At 31.9% G+C, this 16,922-nt stretch overlaps 1 protein-coding gene across 1 annotated transcript; it reads left to right on the plus strand.

Moving 5' to 3' along the window:
- The first annotated feature begins 2,631 nt into the window (after positions 1-2,631).
- LOC132734625 (baculoviral IAP repeat-containing protein 3-like) lies at positions 2,632-8,417 on the plus strand. The gene is made up of 5 exons (XM_060721417.1): positions 2,632-2,792; positions 2,985-3,281; positions 3,745-3,969; positions 7,418-7,497; positions 8,301-8,417. Exons 1-5 carry the CDS (start codon positions 2,648-2,650, stop codon positions 8,415-8,417), a joined length of 864 nt encoding a protein of 287 aa, XP_060577400.1. The 5' UTR covers positions 2,632-2,647.
- The last annotated feature ends 8,505 nt before the right edge of the window (positions 8,418-16,922 follow it).

The following is a 16,922-nucleotide window of genomic DNA, read 5'->3' on the forward strand; positions in this document are numbered from 1 at the left end:
GATGTGTAAATATGTTAACTGAAAGTTCAGGTGAGCTATTAGTATCGAAGGGGGAGGCTCTGGTGTCTGTAGTACGTCGTCCGTCGTTATGCGTCAACATTTATCTTCTTCTCTGAAACTACTGGTCAATTTTCTTCCAATTTGGTCTGTAGCGTCCTTGTGACAGTCACACTTAAACTTGCACATACCATTTCAATTTGCCCCTTTAAGGGGTCAACAGATATAAAAATAAAAAAAAAAACTTTAAACATCTCTTTCTACTGTACTAATTGATGAATGAACACCAAACCTTGTCTGTATTAGGTAGTACTTTATGAAATTTGCTCATATTAACTTGATTGACCCTTTAATGAAAAGGGGCCGCTAAAATAGACAAACATACCATCTTCTGCTGAACTAATTGATTGATTACCAAATTTTTCCCGTAGCATTCATAAGTAGTCTTTTATTCAATTTTGTTTATATTCATTTAATTGTGACCTCTTTTAGGGGCCGCTTAATTTCAAATAGAAAAACAATTAAACATATTCTCCAACCGAACAAATTAATGGATAATCACAAAACTATTTCTGTAACATTCTTAGGAACACTTTAATGTTTGCGATATGCCCTTTTTAGGGGCTGCTAAAGCTAAAATGTCCTTTCACTTTTGGCTTTGTATAATGAAAAGGAGAAAAGACAAGCACTCTCCGTATGGTCTCAACAACACATGCAAGGCATGTCCCTCTTACTTTGACTCAAAATTTGAAAGCAGATTCTCATTTGTTTGCATCTGAAGCCATGCGGTTTAGGTCATTGATTTTGAACCACTTGAGCTCCAAGGTGGGTATTCTAATTTCGCTAGGGACTTTTGAATCTTTCACATAAGGAAACTATCCAGCTAGCTTACAGAACATCGGTGGTTCTACTCGGGTGCAAGTTTGTTTCTGGAATAATGCAATAGAAAGGCACATGAAGTCTTCCTTCACCAGTATAGCTGAAAAGTAGCCATATGTCGTCCTTAATGACAACTGAATTTTAGTTTAGTAATGGGGGTGTTTTTTTGTAAAAAAAACAAAACAAAAACAAATTAAAACATGAAATTTCAATTAATGTCAATTATGGGTTTATTATTTGATTTCTTTTAAATTAGATCTACCATTCATTTTCAGGTTTTCGTAATTGGTCAGAAGACGATGATCCTTGGATCACACATAGTATATGGTCAAAGGATTGTTTATTTGTTAAACAAGTGAGAGGTCAAGAGTTTGTGAATATTGTACAGTATTTTCAGAATGTAAGTTTCTAATATTTTTCCTGACATTTTTGTGTTGGAACTATTTTTTGAAAAAGACTGATTAAAGAATCTGCCTTGTACTAAGTAAATATATCTTCATGTACATGATTTATTTATTTAATTGTGTTTGTAATAAATCTTTTTATTGCTTTGAGACTGCATACAAAACTATCATTTAAGCCAATATGTAGATGCCTTTAAGATATTAAACTGTTTACCTTTTTATTTTAATTGGCAAAATGGAAACTTCCAGACTCGAGGTGCAAGTCCTATCGGTGAGATTTGTTTTTCTTTTTTTTTGTTGTTGTTGTTGTTTTGTTTTTTTTGTCAAAAAAAAATGAAAATTAACTAAACAACAGTGAACAGTTGCTCTGATAATATTGAATACATTCTATGACAAAAATTTTGTGTTTCATTGCAGTTTGTCCATTGCTTTTTTATTTAAAATACTCAATTTTTTTTCTCAAAAGACCACCTTTTGGGATGCCGGTCGGTGAGTCGTTCGGTTTTGTCTGTCTGTAGACGACATGGTTTCTGCTGATTATCTTAAAAACTATTTATCACAAAGTCTTCATATTTCACATAATGATAACCAGTAGATGACCCTGTTTTATTTTAGGGTCATTCTGTCAAAGGCTAAGGTCACAGGAGCCTTCCATGTCAGAATGGTTTCTTCTGAGTATCTTGAAAACTATTCATCACAAAGTCTTCATATTTCACTTAGTGATTGGTCATAACTAGTAGATGACCCCTTTTGATTTTGGAGTCACTTAGTTAAAGTTCAAGGTCACAGAGGCCTTAAATGTCAGAATGGTTTCTGCTCATTATCTTGGAAATATTTATCACAAAATATTAATATTTCACATACTGATTAAATCATAACTAGTAGATGACCCCTTTTTGGTCACAAAATCTTCAAAAGCTTGTCCGCCCAATGACTTAAGAATCCTTTGAACCCCAGTCTTCATATTTGGTACCGAGATTAGTCTTGATTAGTTGATGACCCCTATTGGTTTCAGGATCACTAGTTTAAAGGTCAATGTCACAGGGGCCTTAGATGTAAATATGGTTTCCACTTATTACCTTGAAAACATTTGATCACACTCTTTATTTTTCACATAATTATTGATTTGTCAAAATGTTCAAAGGTCAAAGTTTTTTATATTTCACATATTGATTGGTTATAACTACTAGGACATTATTTTTCTTTTTTTTCATAACTGAACACTACCATGTTTCCATTTATGGCAAGTTTTTATAACAAAAATACCAATAATGTGAGTCAACAGCTTAATATGATGTCATATGTGTCGTTCGATATTTCTTGTTATAAAAGTGTTAATAGGATGTTTATATTTCAATAATTAAGACATGTACTTTCTTTATCAAACAGGGTCTTCGTCTGATGCTGATTTAGAACGCCAAATGCATACAGATGCTGCCCAAAGTGTACTAGAGATGGGCTACACTCCACATGTCATACGAAGCGCCTTACGTGCATTGAGAGATGGAAATGGTACACACATTTAATTAACTTACATTAGAAATTATAATTTGTTTTTTATTGATATGCTTATTATGTAACAAAGCCTGTTTGTATCACAAAAACACTATAAACATTTACTTAGTATTAATGCACAATCATTAATGTGCAGAAAAAAATCTTGTTTTACATGAGGATAAAAATATCATGTTTATATTTTAAAAGATGGGCGAACTTTAAACGCCACAATTTTGATGGAGAAAATCTTCGAGTTAGAAGATGAAGCATCGGCCAATGATGAAAATAACCAACCTGTCCAAGGAACACCTCCGAACCAGTCAAATGCAATTGCTCAAGCACCAGTTACAATTAACAATAACACCCAAAGCCAAAGAGTATTAATTGATACTGGTTCAGCATCATCAAATTCTGCAAGGACTCAGTCGGCTCCAGTAGGGGATAAATCCTCCCAAGCATCCTTAACAACAAATGCAAGCAGTGAAGCAACCAGACCTCAAAATAGTATGTAAAACATTTAATTGGTTTCCCCTTGGATGTGACTAACAAATTATAGAAAGTTGTATATTGTATAGGCTAAAAAAGTAAAATTGTTCGAAGATGAATGAAAATTAACTGACAAAAGGGGCTACAGCTCTTCAGTATATGTATTTTTTGGTAGGTTGTAGAAATAAACAAACCAAACTTTATTCTAAATTTTACATAAATACGATAAGAGGATATACACCCAAGCCTTAAGTCATATTGTAAAATATCAGTATGTTTAATAAAGTAGTCAAAAAATAAAGTATTCAATGTTTTTTTACTTAATAATTGGTAACAAATAATAAATCATGAGTCACAAAATGTGCTTTAAAGTTGGGAAACTGTGCTCAAAAAGTAATTGAATTTTGAAATTAAATGCCTGAGTGAATACATTGTAATCAGTATAAAATTTAAGCAAATGTTATTTAATTTTCTCTTTTAGAAAAGTCACAATTATTGGAACAGAAAAAGCTCAAACAAGAGAATGAACAGATGAAACAACAATCATTGTGTACCAAATGTAAACAAAATGATGTATGCATCGTTTTTCTACCATGTGGACATTTAGTTACATGTGAAACTTGTGCACCTAAGATTAGATACTGCTCGGTAGAAAGTTGCGGGAAATATATTAAAGGCACTGTTCGGGCATATCTAGCAAAAACTGGTAAGGTCTACTTTGCGTTATATTCAATCAATTATATATTGAATAATATATTTCTTTGTAAAATGTGTATTTGTTATGTTGAGAAACCGATATATTATTGGCGGTTTATATTATAGTCTGATTTTATTGACCTGTCAATTATGAATACATTATAGGACTCATTTAAATATTCGATCCCACTTCGGTTTGGTCCGTGTAGTTTACGAGAATTAATGTGGAGTATATTAGTCATGGATTGAAAGTCACGCCAGCTTAATGTGAAGGTTTTCGTTAATTCACAATAGGACAGTCGGTAAAGAGAATGCCTGATAATTGAGAGGTCTGTGGTTCGATCCTAACTGTTGCCATTGTTTTAATACTCTTTATTTTTGCAGCATATTTTAATGGAACAGATTTGTAGTGTGTTTTACGGCATTGAAAAGACATTTATTGATTTTACTCCGTTTTAATTTTAAACATGAATTCTTAAAAAAACATGTTATTTAAAAAGAGTATATACATAACAAAATTAAGTAAAACATAATCAAACAATACGAACAACATAAAATGATCATATATAAATTCAATAATGTTGGAAGTATTACTAAGAAAAAACATGGACCAACGCGGCCTCGAGCTTAAAACACGTGTAGCACTTAGATTATAAATTCGTGATTTACCCTATTGGGCTATAACGCTGGGTACACTTAGTTTAGAGATAGAAATTAAATTAAATTCCATCGTACAGCGTACATCTCACGGAACTTACCGAACATCTCCCGAAGATTAATATACTGTGTGCATCGACCGTGTAATCAGTATGTAATTGACAGGTTAATAAAACCAAACAATACTAGAGTATTTTTTGTATTTATCAAGTGATATAGAATTAATATAGCACATATGTTACGTTACGTAATGTATTATTTCAGTTCATTTCTATGAAATTCTTCTACATAATCATATTACATCTGACTAAAGTATACTGTAAATTTTGATGCCCTTGATTGTTTACTAAACAAGCAATTATCATAGTATTGCAAGCAATCCATAAGTCCCCTACCGGTTAGAAATATGGATTCTAGATTTATAAACCTTGTCATATTATTACGATGTGGGATTTTAAAATAAATCCTATAAGGAATGAAGAAATTGGAGTAAAAAATACCAATACCTCGAAAAAAAATCTAAGTTCAAGGGGGACATAATTCTGGAAATAGTCTTGCTAGAGTATTTAACCTTCCCAAAAATGTTGAGTGAAAATAAGAAACATATATATGAAGTTTGAAGTAGATACATTAAGAAATAAAGAAGTTATTTAAAAACGACAACATTTTTTTCATAAAAATTCTAAGTTCAAGGGAGGTAATTCTGTTACAAATGATTGACAACATCATGTCTTATAATAAACTTTTTTGTAAATAAATCTAAATAACTGTCAACATTCAAATGAGGAAAATAATTTAATTTGCTCTTATTCATTTAGATGTATCTTGCTATAAGAAATAAATGAAAGATATTACTCAAATATGTTCAATATACCGCAGTGGCCAAGTTTGATTTATTTTAACCACAGAACACATATATAACTTACTGCTTTACTTGTATATGTTTTAAAATCTGTGTAAATGTATTTCTCAATCCTATTTTCTCAATTTAAAATGTTCACATTTTTCAGGAATGAAAGAATGAAACAAACAAAGGAATGGATACTGGATGAAACCTATAATAAGGCCTTCACATGTTTATTATTTTTAGATCATAATTCATAGTATCACTGTTTCATTTGCTAAAATTTTAAGCGAACGCGAAGGGTATTTAGAAATACAAAAATACATTATCAGCCATATAAAGACAGTTACACTGTCTTACACTGCTAGTTTAATATCCATTTATTTCTGTTCTGTTGAATAAATAAGTATATTGATGTTACACAAGGTATAATATGAAAGGGTATACACTATTTTTCAAACCATTACTATTATCCAATGATTACACTTTTTTTATTGAGAAAGCTTTTTGTAAATAAAGCTATGTCAATTTGTAAATAAAGGTTCATGTATTTTGTAAATAGTTATTTGTAAATAATGCTATTTTGTAAATAAAGTAATTTTGTCATTTTGTATGTATTGGACCGGCGAGAGCCTGCTAGTCCCCGGGTAACAATTTATACTTCTCAGGATGTATATCTCAGTAGTAGGCCTATATAGCGGGTAGATCCTAGTTTAACTTCTATATGTATTCAATAGTCAGGGTATGTTGTAACAGGAGGAAGGCAGTAATTAGTTCAACATCTCATTTATTCATCATCAACATCATTCATTCATGTATACACAGTCAACAGTAATATAAATAAAACATTTATCAAAATGGGTACATATCAGGAAACCACTCCGGTTGGGTTTGTTTACCTTAGTTACATAGATAAATGTTCTGTACAAGTTTATAAATACTTTTAATTTATACGTTTATTATAGTTATTTTAATATGTGAAATATATTTATTAAATGATTCTGGGTACTACCTCTCCAGATGGATATTTTCTATAAGGCATTGTGCATATAGGTTGCGTCTGTAAAGCGGACAATACAATTGACCAAGTTCAAGACAAAATCTGGGGTATTTATAGGAAAAGGTCACATGACCCTTTGAAAGAGTAACGTGACTTCATATAATGACGTGCTGAGTACCCAGATGTTTCATGTGAGGTATTTGATGACGTCACATTGTCATTCTAGGTCTCCATCTGGAACATTCGGAACTGCCTCGGCTATTATCTATAATAACCTCGGAAACAATACGGACTGAAAATAGTTCTACCACGTGGTTTCAGATGTAAACAGAAACAGAGATAATGTAAAACAAATGTATATATTTGACATCTTATGTCTGTTCCGGTATTCTTATGCTTGAAAATATGTCTGACAACAATTTGTTATCTAAATATGCCCACTGATGTTCAATTTTAAACAAATCCAAGTAAATGTCAACAGGTTGGTTCTTTGTACTTTCGGTTTCTACAACCATAATGATAAATATATAAATAATGTATTGTTTGATTTTGTACCTATGAATTCATTTATTTTAGGTGGACTTTTACTACATATATTGGAAATAAACTTGTTAACAACTCCCAGCATTAAATTACTATTTGTTTACATGTTTAATTTCTTAGCGTAGGTTAGACCGGAATAGCGCATCCGTGCTGTGTATTCATACTATTGTGTTCGAGGTCCTTATCCGACGACTGACGGAAAGGGCCGAGTAGTTGCGATTGCATCTGGAATTCTAATCAGTACCAACTAATAATGGATGAAACACAAGGCATGACACAAGTTTTATGAGTTATGTAGCAATAAATAAGGGATTACAAATAGGCAATATGACGTAAACATCAAGTATTATACATATCTTAATAAATCAGAATAAATATGATAACTGTCAACAAATATTAACGTGGTTTCCGTAGTTATAAAAAGTGTCGTGATGTTTGGACGAAATGAACTTCGTAACATTACCCCCATCCCGCAAAGGATTCAGAGTTATAAGGTAAGTATGATTTATTAATTATATACAGAAAAAAATGGGAATTTATCATGTGTGAATTTCACGTCGTACGAAATTTTATTAACGTTTTCAAATTACTTTTCTCATATAAGCTTTTCATTTATACACCATGGTTTAACAATAATAAACAATTACAAATAAAATACGTGTATTCGTATGATAGGGAACATAGACTGTAAGTCTGAGTGTCTTTGATATTTATCCTAAGTTACAATAATGCACAAATAAACATTAGTTTCAATACAATTTAAATTGCATACATAGTATGAAGTTACGCTTTAATAGGTACATACATTTGTAGTTATTTAAAGAAATGTTTTACATACATATATGATAGTATGAAAGTTATATTTTGTTACCCTGTATGGTATAGCCATACATGTAAATATTTTATCAATTAACAATTAAATTATACAACATATACTGATATAACTGAATTTGGGCGAGATTAATCTTCATGTATTAATCTTAAACACATGTTTAAATTTCAGTAATTACATTGGTTTGTAGAGCATCCTTAATGAATCAGTACTTTTGGTAAGTAATACTATCTTAATTATTAAGTAAATAAATATCAAATTTTCTAATTACTGAATTATTCTAACACAATGAATTCCAAGATTATCAGACTGTAATCATTCATCATAAACAATGTATAGAACAATTTATATAAAATAATACATGCTAAACATTTTCTCATTTATACACACTGTTACACATAAATATAATCATTTACTCTTAATAATCACTTATTCACACAAAGATTTTTATTTTATGTTTTGTAGGATTTTGGTAGACATTTGAGACAGGTGTTGTTTTTGTTGAAGATACTCTCTGGCCACAAGAGTTCTCTAGGCATAGGTATATATGATGGTATGATATCCAACAATGAGTTCACATAAAATTATGGTTTAAGCATGCTAAACTTATGAATACGGAGCAATACATAATGTAGTTATACTACATATAAAAGGCTACTAAGGACAGCTACCTCTCAGCACTTCAAGGTTGAACCACTAGGAGTCTTTCACCTCCATCATTATTCCACATAAATTTAGATATCCGATGGTGGGTACCGCCACAGAACTATACAAGTCATGCCATAATAATACATTCATTAACAATCTTCTATATTATTAATACTTATTCGTTAACTATACTTAAGACTCAAAAACTATCTTTATACTGTCATCATAATATAAATGAATATATGTTAATGATTAATAATCTTGTACATGTAGGAAAAAAAGTAGGAGTCTATCCATCACAGGGCATTAGATACATAATTATTTAATATGAGCCGTTTTACATTTATTCATAACCATAATTGGACTAGATTAGCTGAGAGGAGTGAATATGCCAAATGGTTTATTTTTAATTTCAAACGGCTGCACTTATCTCTCAGATAATACTTTGAATAAAAGTTGTATCATAGTTTGGGGACCTTTCTGTTGAAAAAGTGTCAGAGTTAAATCGCATACATATACATGCACAGTGCGGTAACTGGAGTGCAGGTATCAGTTACCCGCACTCCAGATAATGCCCGTTGATTGGTTCATTTTTGCTGGGGTTTACATATTGTGTCGGCAGAGAAAGGGAAAGGGGCAGAACTATCATATTCAAATGCTCGTTCATTGGTTATTTTTTTCTCGGGTTTCATATTATGACAACAGGGAACGTGCTGTCATGTTTGACTATGATACAAAAGAGAAAGAACACCAAAACACTCGGCAATCTGATTTATACTCGGGGGGCTACGCCCCCTCGTACAAATCAGATAGCCTCGTGTTTCGGTGCTCTTTCTATTACTTATGCTAACAGTCTAGAGTATATCTCAAAACATTCATTATCCAACACAGCTTAACTATTTGTAAGTTAGCTAAAATATATAATATTTAAGGTTCACCAATAAAATAAGCGGTAGCTCAACGTATTATAAAAATTTGAGAAAATCTCTCGTACAGTAAAATATATTAATTTAATATACCTAGCCTACTTTTTGTATTAATTTACATAATAATTTTAAGTTTGAATAGAACAAAAATGTCTTTGTAATATACATGTACAAGTATATTGTTAATATTATGTTAATTTTAGTTACAGAAAGATCAAATGTTTGGACTGGTTCTCTTCCGCTCCCCAGAAATAACAGGTTAACATAGAGTGAAATGGTAAGTATACTTAGTGATAAAGAGTGAAATTTGGATTTGATCTTTCTTTACATATATTTTTGTTTACAATTTTCTAGTTTACTGCTTCTAATTTAGTATCTTCTTCAAGTCCTTGATGAGTTCTTTAATGTTGTAGAATTTAGCGTCTAATACACTCTCTTGTATTGTTGTCGGGTTTGATGGGAATAGTGTTGTTGGTATATGGCATTCATTTCTCAAGTAGTTCAGGATAAAACGGAAGTGGCATGGTTCTCTGTCTATAAATATACAGTTCTTCTGAATATTGACAGGCGAATTTTTTTTAGTTCCCGCCTATGTTTAATTGAATGAATTATTCTTGTTGTCTTTGAATAAGTTGGAGTTTTTCGTAGTCGCTTTCCATTTGGAATGGGTCGTCTGTTTCTTCTTCGGATTCGCAATCACTGGGTATTGGTGTTGTTTGGTATTCTGATATCACTATTTTTGTATCACTAATGTTAAATTGGTTGTCTATTACTTCTTTCAATATGTAACCTTCAACATTTTTATTTGTGATTTGTTCTTTTTGTGGATTAGATTTCCTTAATATGCTGAAGTTATCTGGTGTACATTTTCGTTGTTTTCTTTTGTTATTTTCAGGGTTTTTTACTTTGTTTCTGTTGTTTCTTTTTCATCTGTGTGCCCCCTTCTGTTTGGTGGGGGGGTTTGAAGGGGAGCGGAGTCCCCCTCATTACCAAGAAAATTTTGGACATGTGACAGGCTAAAAATGGCCTCAGGCCGATCTTAGTGGCTGGGTCATATGGGGTTACGTTCATTGAACGCCGCCTTTCCTTGTTGATCTTGTTTATCATGTTTTAGGGTAACTAGTAACAGACGCTGAAAAGCATTTAACTCTATCTCAATTCATTGAATGAGAAGTTGCAGCACTTTGAAATCAGTTTTGATGAAAAAAACAATGCAAAATAGTGATTTTTGGCAATTTTGAGACGTCCCCCGTTGCCATGGTAAGAGGAAATTTACGATTGCGCATGCTGTTACAGAGGCTATGGTCTGGTCAACATTTGTGCCAAGTTTCATCAGTATTGAAGCATTTTTCAGCCGTAAAAAGTTGCCCCGTACTTCACTTCAGTGTTGTTATATTTTCTGGTCCTTCGGGATCATTGATGCCAGCACTATTAAGTGTTGAGAATTTAGTACCGCTCAAGCCGGTGCTAGGGGGCGTGAGGGATGTTGCACTTATTCATTATCCCTCATGTACAGACTCAATCAAACCGCGTCTGCAATTCTTGTGTAATTTTGTTGTGATAAATGCTTCCGAGGGATCACTTTGTTTCCAGAATTTTGTACTTCACAACAGCAGGTGTCAAGTGCCGTGTGGCAGCCGTAAAAAGTTGCCCCTTACTTCACTTCAGTGTTGTTATATTTTCTGGTCCTTCTGGATCATTGATGCCAGCACTTTTAAGTGTTGAGAATTGAGTACCGCTCAAGCCGGTGCTAGGGGGCGTGAGGGATGTTGCACTTATTCATTATCCCTCATGTACAGACTCAGTCAAACCGAGTCTGCAATTCTTGTGTAATTTTTTTTTGATTTATGCTACCGAGGGACTACTTTGTTTCCAGATTTTTTTTTCTTATAGTCCATGCTAGAAAAATATTTCTTGTTTGCTGATGACTCTAACGATTGGTCAATTCTAGGTAAAGGATGTGAGTCAAATTTGACTTTGCCATTGATTTTTTGAAAATCGATACTGTTACAATACTTACAGGTGACAGCCATGGGCTCTGTGCTTGTTCAATCAAGTCTTGTTTTAATAATTTCTGTATCTCTTTTTCTGCAACTTTCCCTTTTTTTGGGGTAAACTATACGGGGTTTTGGACATGAAGCTTTCTCCGGTAAACATAGTGAAATTTTATAATTGCCTACCAATGTCATTTCAATTTCGAAAAAATTTTTTTTGATATTCCCGTCAGTTAAATTTTTTAAAACTTTGGGTTTTTTATCCCTTTGGGCATTCATTAGAAAAATCCCATTTAAAACCCCCTGTTAATGTTTATTTTTTTTTTGGACTGTTTTTTACTTCTAAAATTTTTTTGGAAAAATTGAACTGGGTTTAAGATTTGGGTAGTTAGGTAAATTTTTGCCCTATCATTTTTGGGATGTAGTAAAATTTTTCAAGGTTTTTAAAAAGGGATAAAAGCCTTTTTCTTGGGCTAACTAATCTGGGTTCCCCCAAAAAAGTCATGGTTTTTTTATTTTTTAAAAAGAATTTTCCCCCAACAATACCTATACAATTTGTTGAATAACAAACTGTCCGTGCTGACTTGTGCCCTGCCCTGTTTTTGTTTGGGGTCCGCCTGGGCTCCTTGCCACTGGTTCATGTTGCTGGGTCATATGGGGGTTGCATTCATTGAACGCCACCTTTCCTTGTTGATCTTGTTTACCATATTTGATAAAAATCGACCTGATGTGATGATCGTATTTCAAGGTCTTCTGTTATGATGGTATAACAAGGAACATTTTAATTGGTTACGCTGTAATAATGAATTATTTCTCCATTTAAGTTCATAGTCTGGTCGCTTAATCGAAGTTCACATTTTTGTGTCATTATAAAATCTCTTCCTTAGAGTGCTTATTGTTGGATATCTGCTACATATACTGGTACATCAAAGTTTTGTTCTCCTATTTTAATGTTAACTATAGTTTTTCCATGAAAAGGTGCTTTTTCGCCAGTTATTCCGAGTAATTGGGCATTTACAGGTTGGATTCTTGGTTTGTCTTCTTTTGGCCTACTATCTTTTGGCCTACTATCTATCATTTTCTTTTGTAATATAGTCACTTTAGATCGTGTATCTATTAACATCTTTGTAGGCTGATTTTGTATAAAAGTAGATAAGAAACATCCTTCTTGACTTGCTTGATCTGTAATTTCATTTATTGTCTGTGGCCTCTGTTTTTCTGTCTGCCTGTGGGCCTCAAGAAAGACTGGTTCTCGTTTCCCGACACATTAGTTGTTTGTCTGTTGTGTGTGTAGAGTTCCTGTTAAATTGATTTTCAACGGAAGTATGTTGAAATTGATTTCATCTACTCCGGTCTCTATTGCTTTGATGTCTTTGTTGTTCATTTCTTGTGAAAGAGGAGGGGTAGTTGTTCTGCTTTTGATTCTGTGTCATCCTTTGAAACTGCTGGATTAAGTTTTGTAACGAGTCACAAATAGATTTCAGTTTATCCTGATTGTCTTGAAAGGTTTAGTATCAGATTTTTCATTCCAGTAGCAGCTACAGTTATTGATGGATGTCTTTGTTGGTCAGCTGTACGAAAAGTTTCTAGGCGTATGGCAGTTTGTTCAGCTTCAGATAAGGTTTTTACATTAGCTTCTCTTAATTTCATTTTCATCTCTGTAGTTTGCATTGCATTTATTAAACAGTCAACTGCAATTGTGTCTGTCCATTGTGGTGGGGCATCTGGATAAGCTTGTTGGCTTAACTTCTTAATACTGCGGGCAAGTTCTGAAATTTCTTCACCATTTTAACGTACTCTTGTCCTTATGTGTGTTCTAAAGACTTCTACTTTATTTAGACATCTATATCTTTCAGTAAGCTTTTAATGAGCGTATCATAGTCCTTCTTTTCTGTACCATTTAATTCAGTCAAAAGTGATCTTGCATTGCCACTTAGACAACTTGCTAAGTATAGCCCGGTTGCATTGTAGTTCCACTGATTAATTTCACAGCAAATCTTGAATGAATCAAGAAATTCATATAAATCTTCTTTTCCGTCAAATGTTGGTGGTTTTATCTTCATATTTAGATGATTTTCTGTGTAAGGTGTGTCCTTCTGCTGGTTTAAGAGGGGAAAATCAATTTCTGGATCAGGAAAGGTTTCTCGGTTAGTATAATTCAGTATGTGGTCACTCTTAGTTTGTTGTGGATATTTACTCTTTTTCAGCTTCTCAATATCTTCTCCAAGACTTAATAGCCTTGTTTGTGTTTCTTGATTGTCATTGGACAGGGTCATTTTTATTTTTTGAAGTTATTTCTTCTATTTTCTGTTCTAAGTGGGGGTAACTGGGGATTTGTTCATCTAAAAGGGTTTTTTCATCTGGTTTCTATATCCTTTGGATTTTTCTAAATCCTGGGGCTGATTTTTCCCCATTGATTATTTTATGCAACAAATTTACTTTAACAGGGTTTAGTGGGGGAAAAGTATAAAAACTGTCTGATTTAAGAAAATAGAAATAACCCAAAGTTATAAAAACAAAACGCCCCATAAACCTTTTAAAATTTTCATAGTTGATTAAGGGAAAAAATTTGCATTTTAAAACAAATGATACCCTCCACAAAATTTATTAAAATTCACATTATTTTCATAAAAGTTTAATACTTTGTTTTTTAGGGGGATAGCAGGAGGGTCCCCCAGTAATTTTAGATTCCGGATAAAGGTTTGAATTGGGCAAATTTTATGTATTAGTCACATTTTCCTGAGATCTAAAAGGGAAAGATTAAGCTTTAATCCATTTTCCCTAAGCTGAAAAATCCAGTCAAGATTGTGGGGCTCCCAAAATTCCCCGGGGTGGATGGCCCCTTGTAATGTCCTTTTTTGTTTTTTATAGTTTCATTTAAAAAATTTGGGTTGGGCCCTCCCCTTTTTTCTTTTTATATCCCGCATTTAAAATCCATCAAAAAGGGTTTTCCTTTGGAAAGGGGTATCTGGATTTCCGATTGGGGACAAATTGGGGGGAAAACTGGGGACAACGGGGTTTATATTTTTTTAAAATCCCTCTTGGATGGGAATTTTAAAATTCTCAGGGAAAAATTTCTCATAGTTTGGCCTAAAAACGGGGAGATCAATTAGTTGAACTTCTATATTTATTTAATAGTCCGGGTTTTGTAACAGGAGGAAGGCAAATAAATAGTTTAAACATCTCCCTAAAAATTTTTTCATCATCAAAATCATTTTATTCATGGTTTTAACAGTCCCAACAGTAATATAAATAAAACATTTATCAAAATGGGTACATATCAGGAAACCACTCCGGTTGGGTTTGTTTACCTTAGTTACATAGATAAATGTTCTGTACAAGTTTATAAATACTTTTAATTTATACATTTATTATAGTTATTTTAATATGTGAAATATATTTATTAAATGGGGTATATGCTTAAACATTAAATATAATACTTATTTGATAAAAATAATCTGAATGCTGCGTGACATAATCTCTTTGACATTCATAATAAAATAGCTATTCTTTTCCAATTGTTAAAGCCGCTTTTTAAATTATTATATATATTATTATAAATTTTTATATTATTCAGTGAAATTATTAAGTATGTGATACATTAGAGGTTTTTTGTTTGTTTGTGTTTTGCGTGTTTTTTCTCTCTATGTAATATAATCCCTGTCACATTTATGTTATAATACCTATTCTTTGATACATATTAATGTAGTTTCTTTATTTTTTTGTTTAATGTAATGTACTGACATGCTTATTATATTAATCAGTCTGTGATGCATAAGAGCTTTCTTTTTGATCGCATTGTTATACAATCTTTTGATATTCATGAAAGAATACTTGTCATGTGATACCATTACATGCTGTTTTATATTTTTATAAGATGCACTTCTTAAAATATTCTATAACACTTTACTGTGACACTTTAAGTAGTATACAAATTATGTATTACTTTCACTTTGAAGAGTATTTAAAAGATACAATTTACAACTTAGCTGTAATGGGGAAACCAAGAGTCCTCTGTTCAAACTACAACAAGTGTGTTGTTTTTTTTAGATTTTTCTGTGAACCTATTTTTTGTATCTCCTAGGACCTATACTATATTATCATATGTATTTATAGGCTTAATAATGCTACTTTTGATAACAAGTGTAATAAAAAAAAATTAAAAGTATTATAAAAATAGATGATAAAGGTATAAGTGTTGAAAAAGAACAGAAAGATACATTACATTTATATGCATTTTTCTACAATGTAATTTATGTAGTTTCATAGTTAGTTTAACGTTGTTTTTATGTTGCTTTATTTTTTCTTAAATAAAATTTTTAAAAAAATCAATAAGGATAGTATTTTAACTATTTAGAGTTTTCTTATTTCTGCAAAAGGAACCCTTTCAATATTCATGTTTAGGTTGTCCGTAAAACATACCCTGTGTGACAAAAAATGCTGAATATAAAGGTATTTTCTAGGTCACAAATTGCTGCACACTATTTTGCATTAGGATGTAATATATTATTCTCCAATAAAGAAAATAATCATGTTCAAAAGCATTGAAAAGCAAGGCAATATTCTGCCGTTTATCTCGTCAACAGCTTATAATATGCAAATTGTTATTGACGATAAGTTAATGACAGAAACCAGGACTTACGACTGTTTCATAGAAGCGCAGAAAAAAGATGTACAAAAAAAGAAGTTGAACGGCTATGCAAACACTGAGTAATAAAAAGTAACAAAGATATAAAGTAACAAAGATATAAAGTACTGAAATATGTTTAATAAGCCATAAGTACAAAAATAAAAAAATGTTTTTGCACACCCGTAGGTCAGCGTTGAAACATCTAATATCTATTTTGAATATGAATCTGATCTTAAATATTATTTTTTAGAATTTCATTGTGTGTCATCTATTACAGTTAAAAGACATTTATTGTATTTGAGAATATATTTACAATAGACAAAGAAATGCAAAATGTTTGTAATATTAATATCTGTTATCAGCAATAAATCAATAGAATTCTATTCAAAACATAGACAATTTATATTGCTGATTTTGATTAGAAATTACGTAATTATTTCACAGTTCACAATTACGTATGTTCAGACTTATGCCAGAATGTTTGGTTCCGCCATTCAAGAAATAATGTTTAATGATTTGTCAACTAACTGTTATTCAACTAATAGTCAGAGAACCCATTAAAAGATCACTTTTCGAGCTTGCAGTACCATTCTGTCAGGTCAGGAAATATGTGTATGTGTAAGAAGTTATATACCCCGAATGCCTCTTTTGGTGAACAAGCTTTCGTAGTTTATAGCATGACAACACTATAACAAGACCCATGACAATTAACATAACAATGTACATGTCATGCTTACAATGATTTTTAAAGAAACTCCATTGACGTGCAAAGCTTAAAAACTTAACATTGGAAATTCTTACAAATGTGAGCTGGGGCACTTTTAATAGAAAACTATTCAAGATATAATTAGGAAATAAACTTAAAAATAACATTTCTATTCTTCTGATT

Source organism: Ruditapes philippinarum, unplaced genomic scaffold (genome assembly GCF_026571515.1).
Source record: "Ruditapes philippinarum isolate M1 unplaced genomic scaffold, ASM2657151v2 ctg1892_1_1_1_1, whole genome shotgun sequence".
NCBI lineage: Eukaryota > Metazoa > Mollusca > Bivalvia > Venerida > Veneridae > Ruditapes > Ruditapes philippinarum.

What these genes read in the sequence shown, in the direction of transcription:
- LOC132734625 (XM_060721417.1), top strand. Translation starts at nt 2,648, where the DNA reads ATGTACTTTCTTTATCAAACAGGGTCTTCGTCTGATGCTGATTTAGAA. An exon ending in TGCATTGAGAGATGGAAATG is followed by an intron (nt 2,793 to 2,984) that starts GTACACACATTT and finishes ATATTTTAAAAG; the next exon opens with ATGGGCGAACTTTAAACGCC. An exon ending in AAAGGATTCAGAGTTATAAG is followed by an intron (nt 7,498 to 8,300) that starts GTAAGTATGATT and finishes TATGTTTTGTAG; the next exon opens with GATTTTGGTAGACATTTGAG.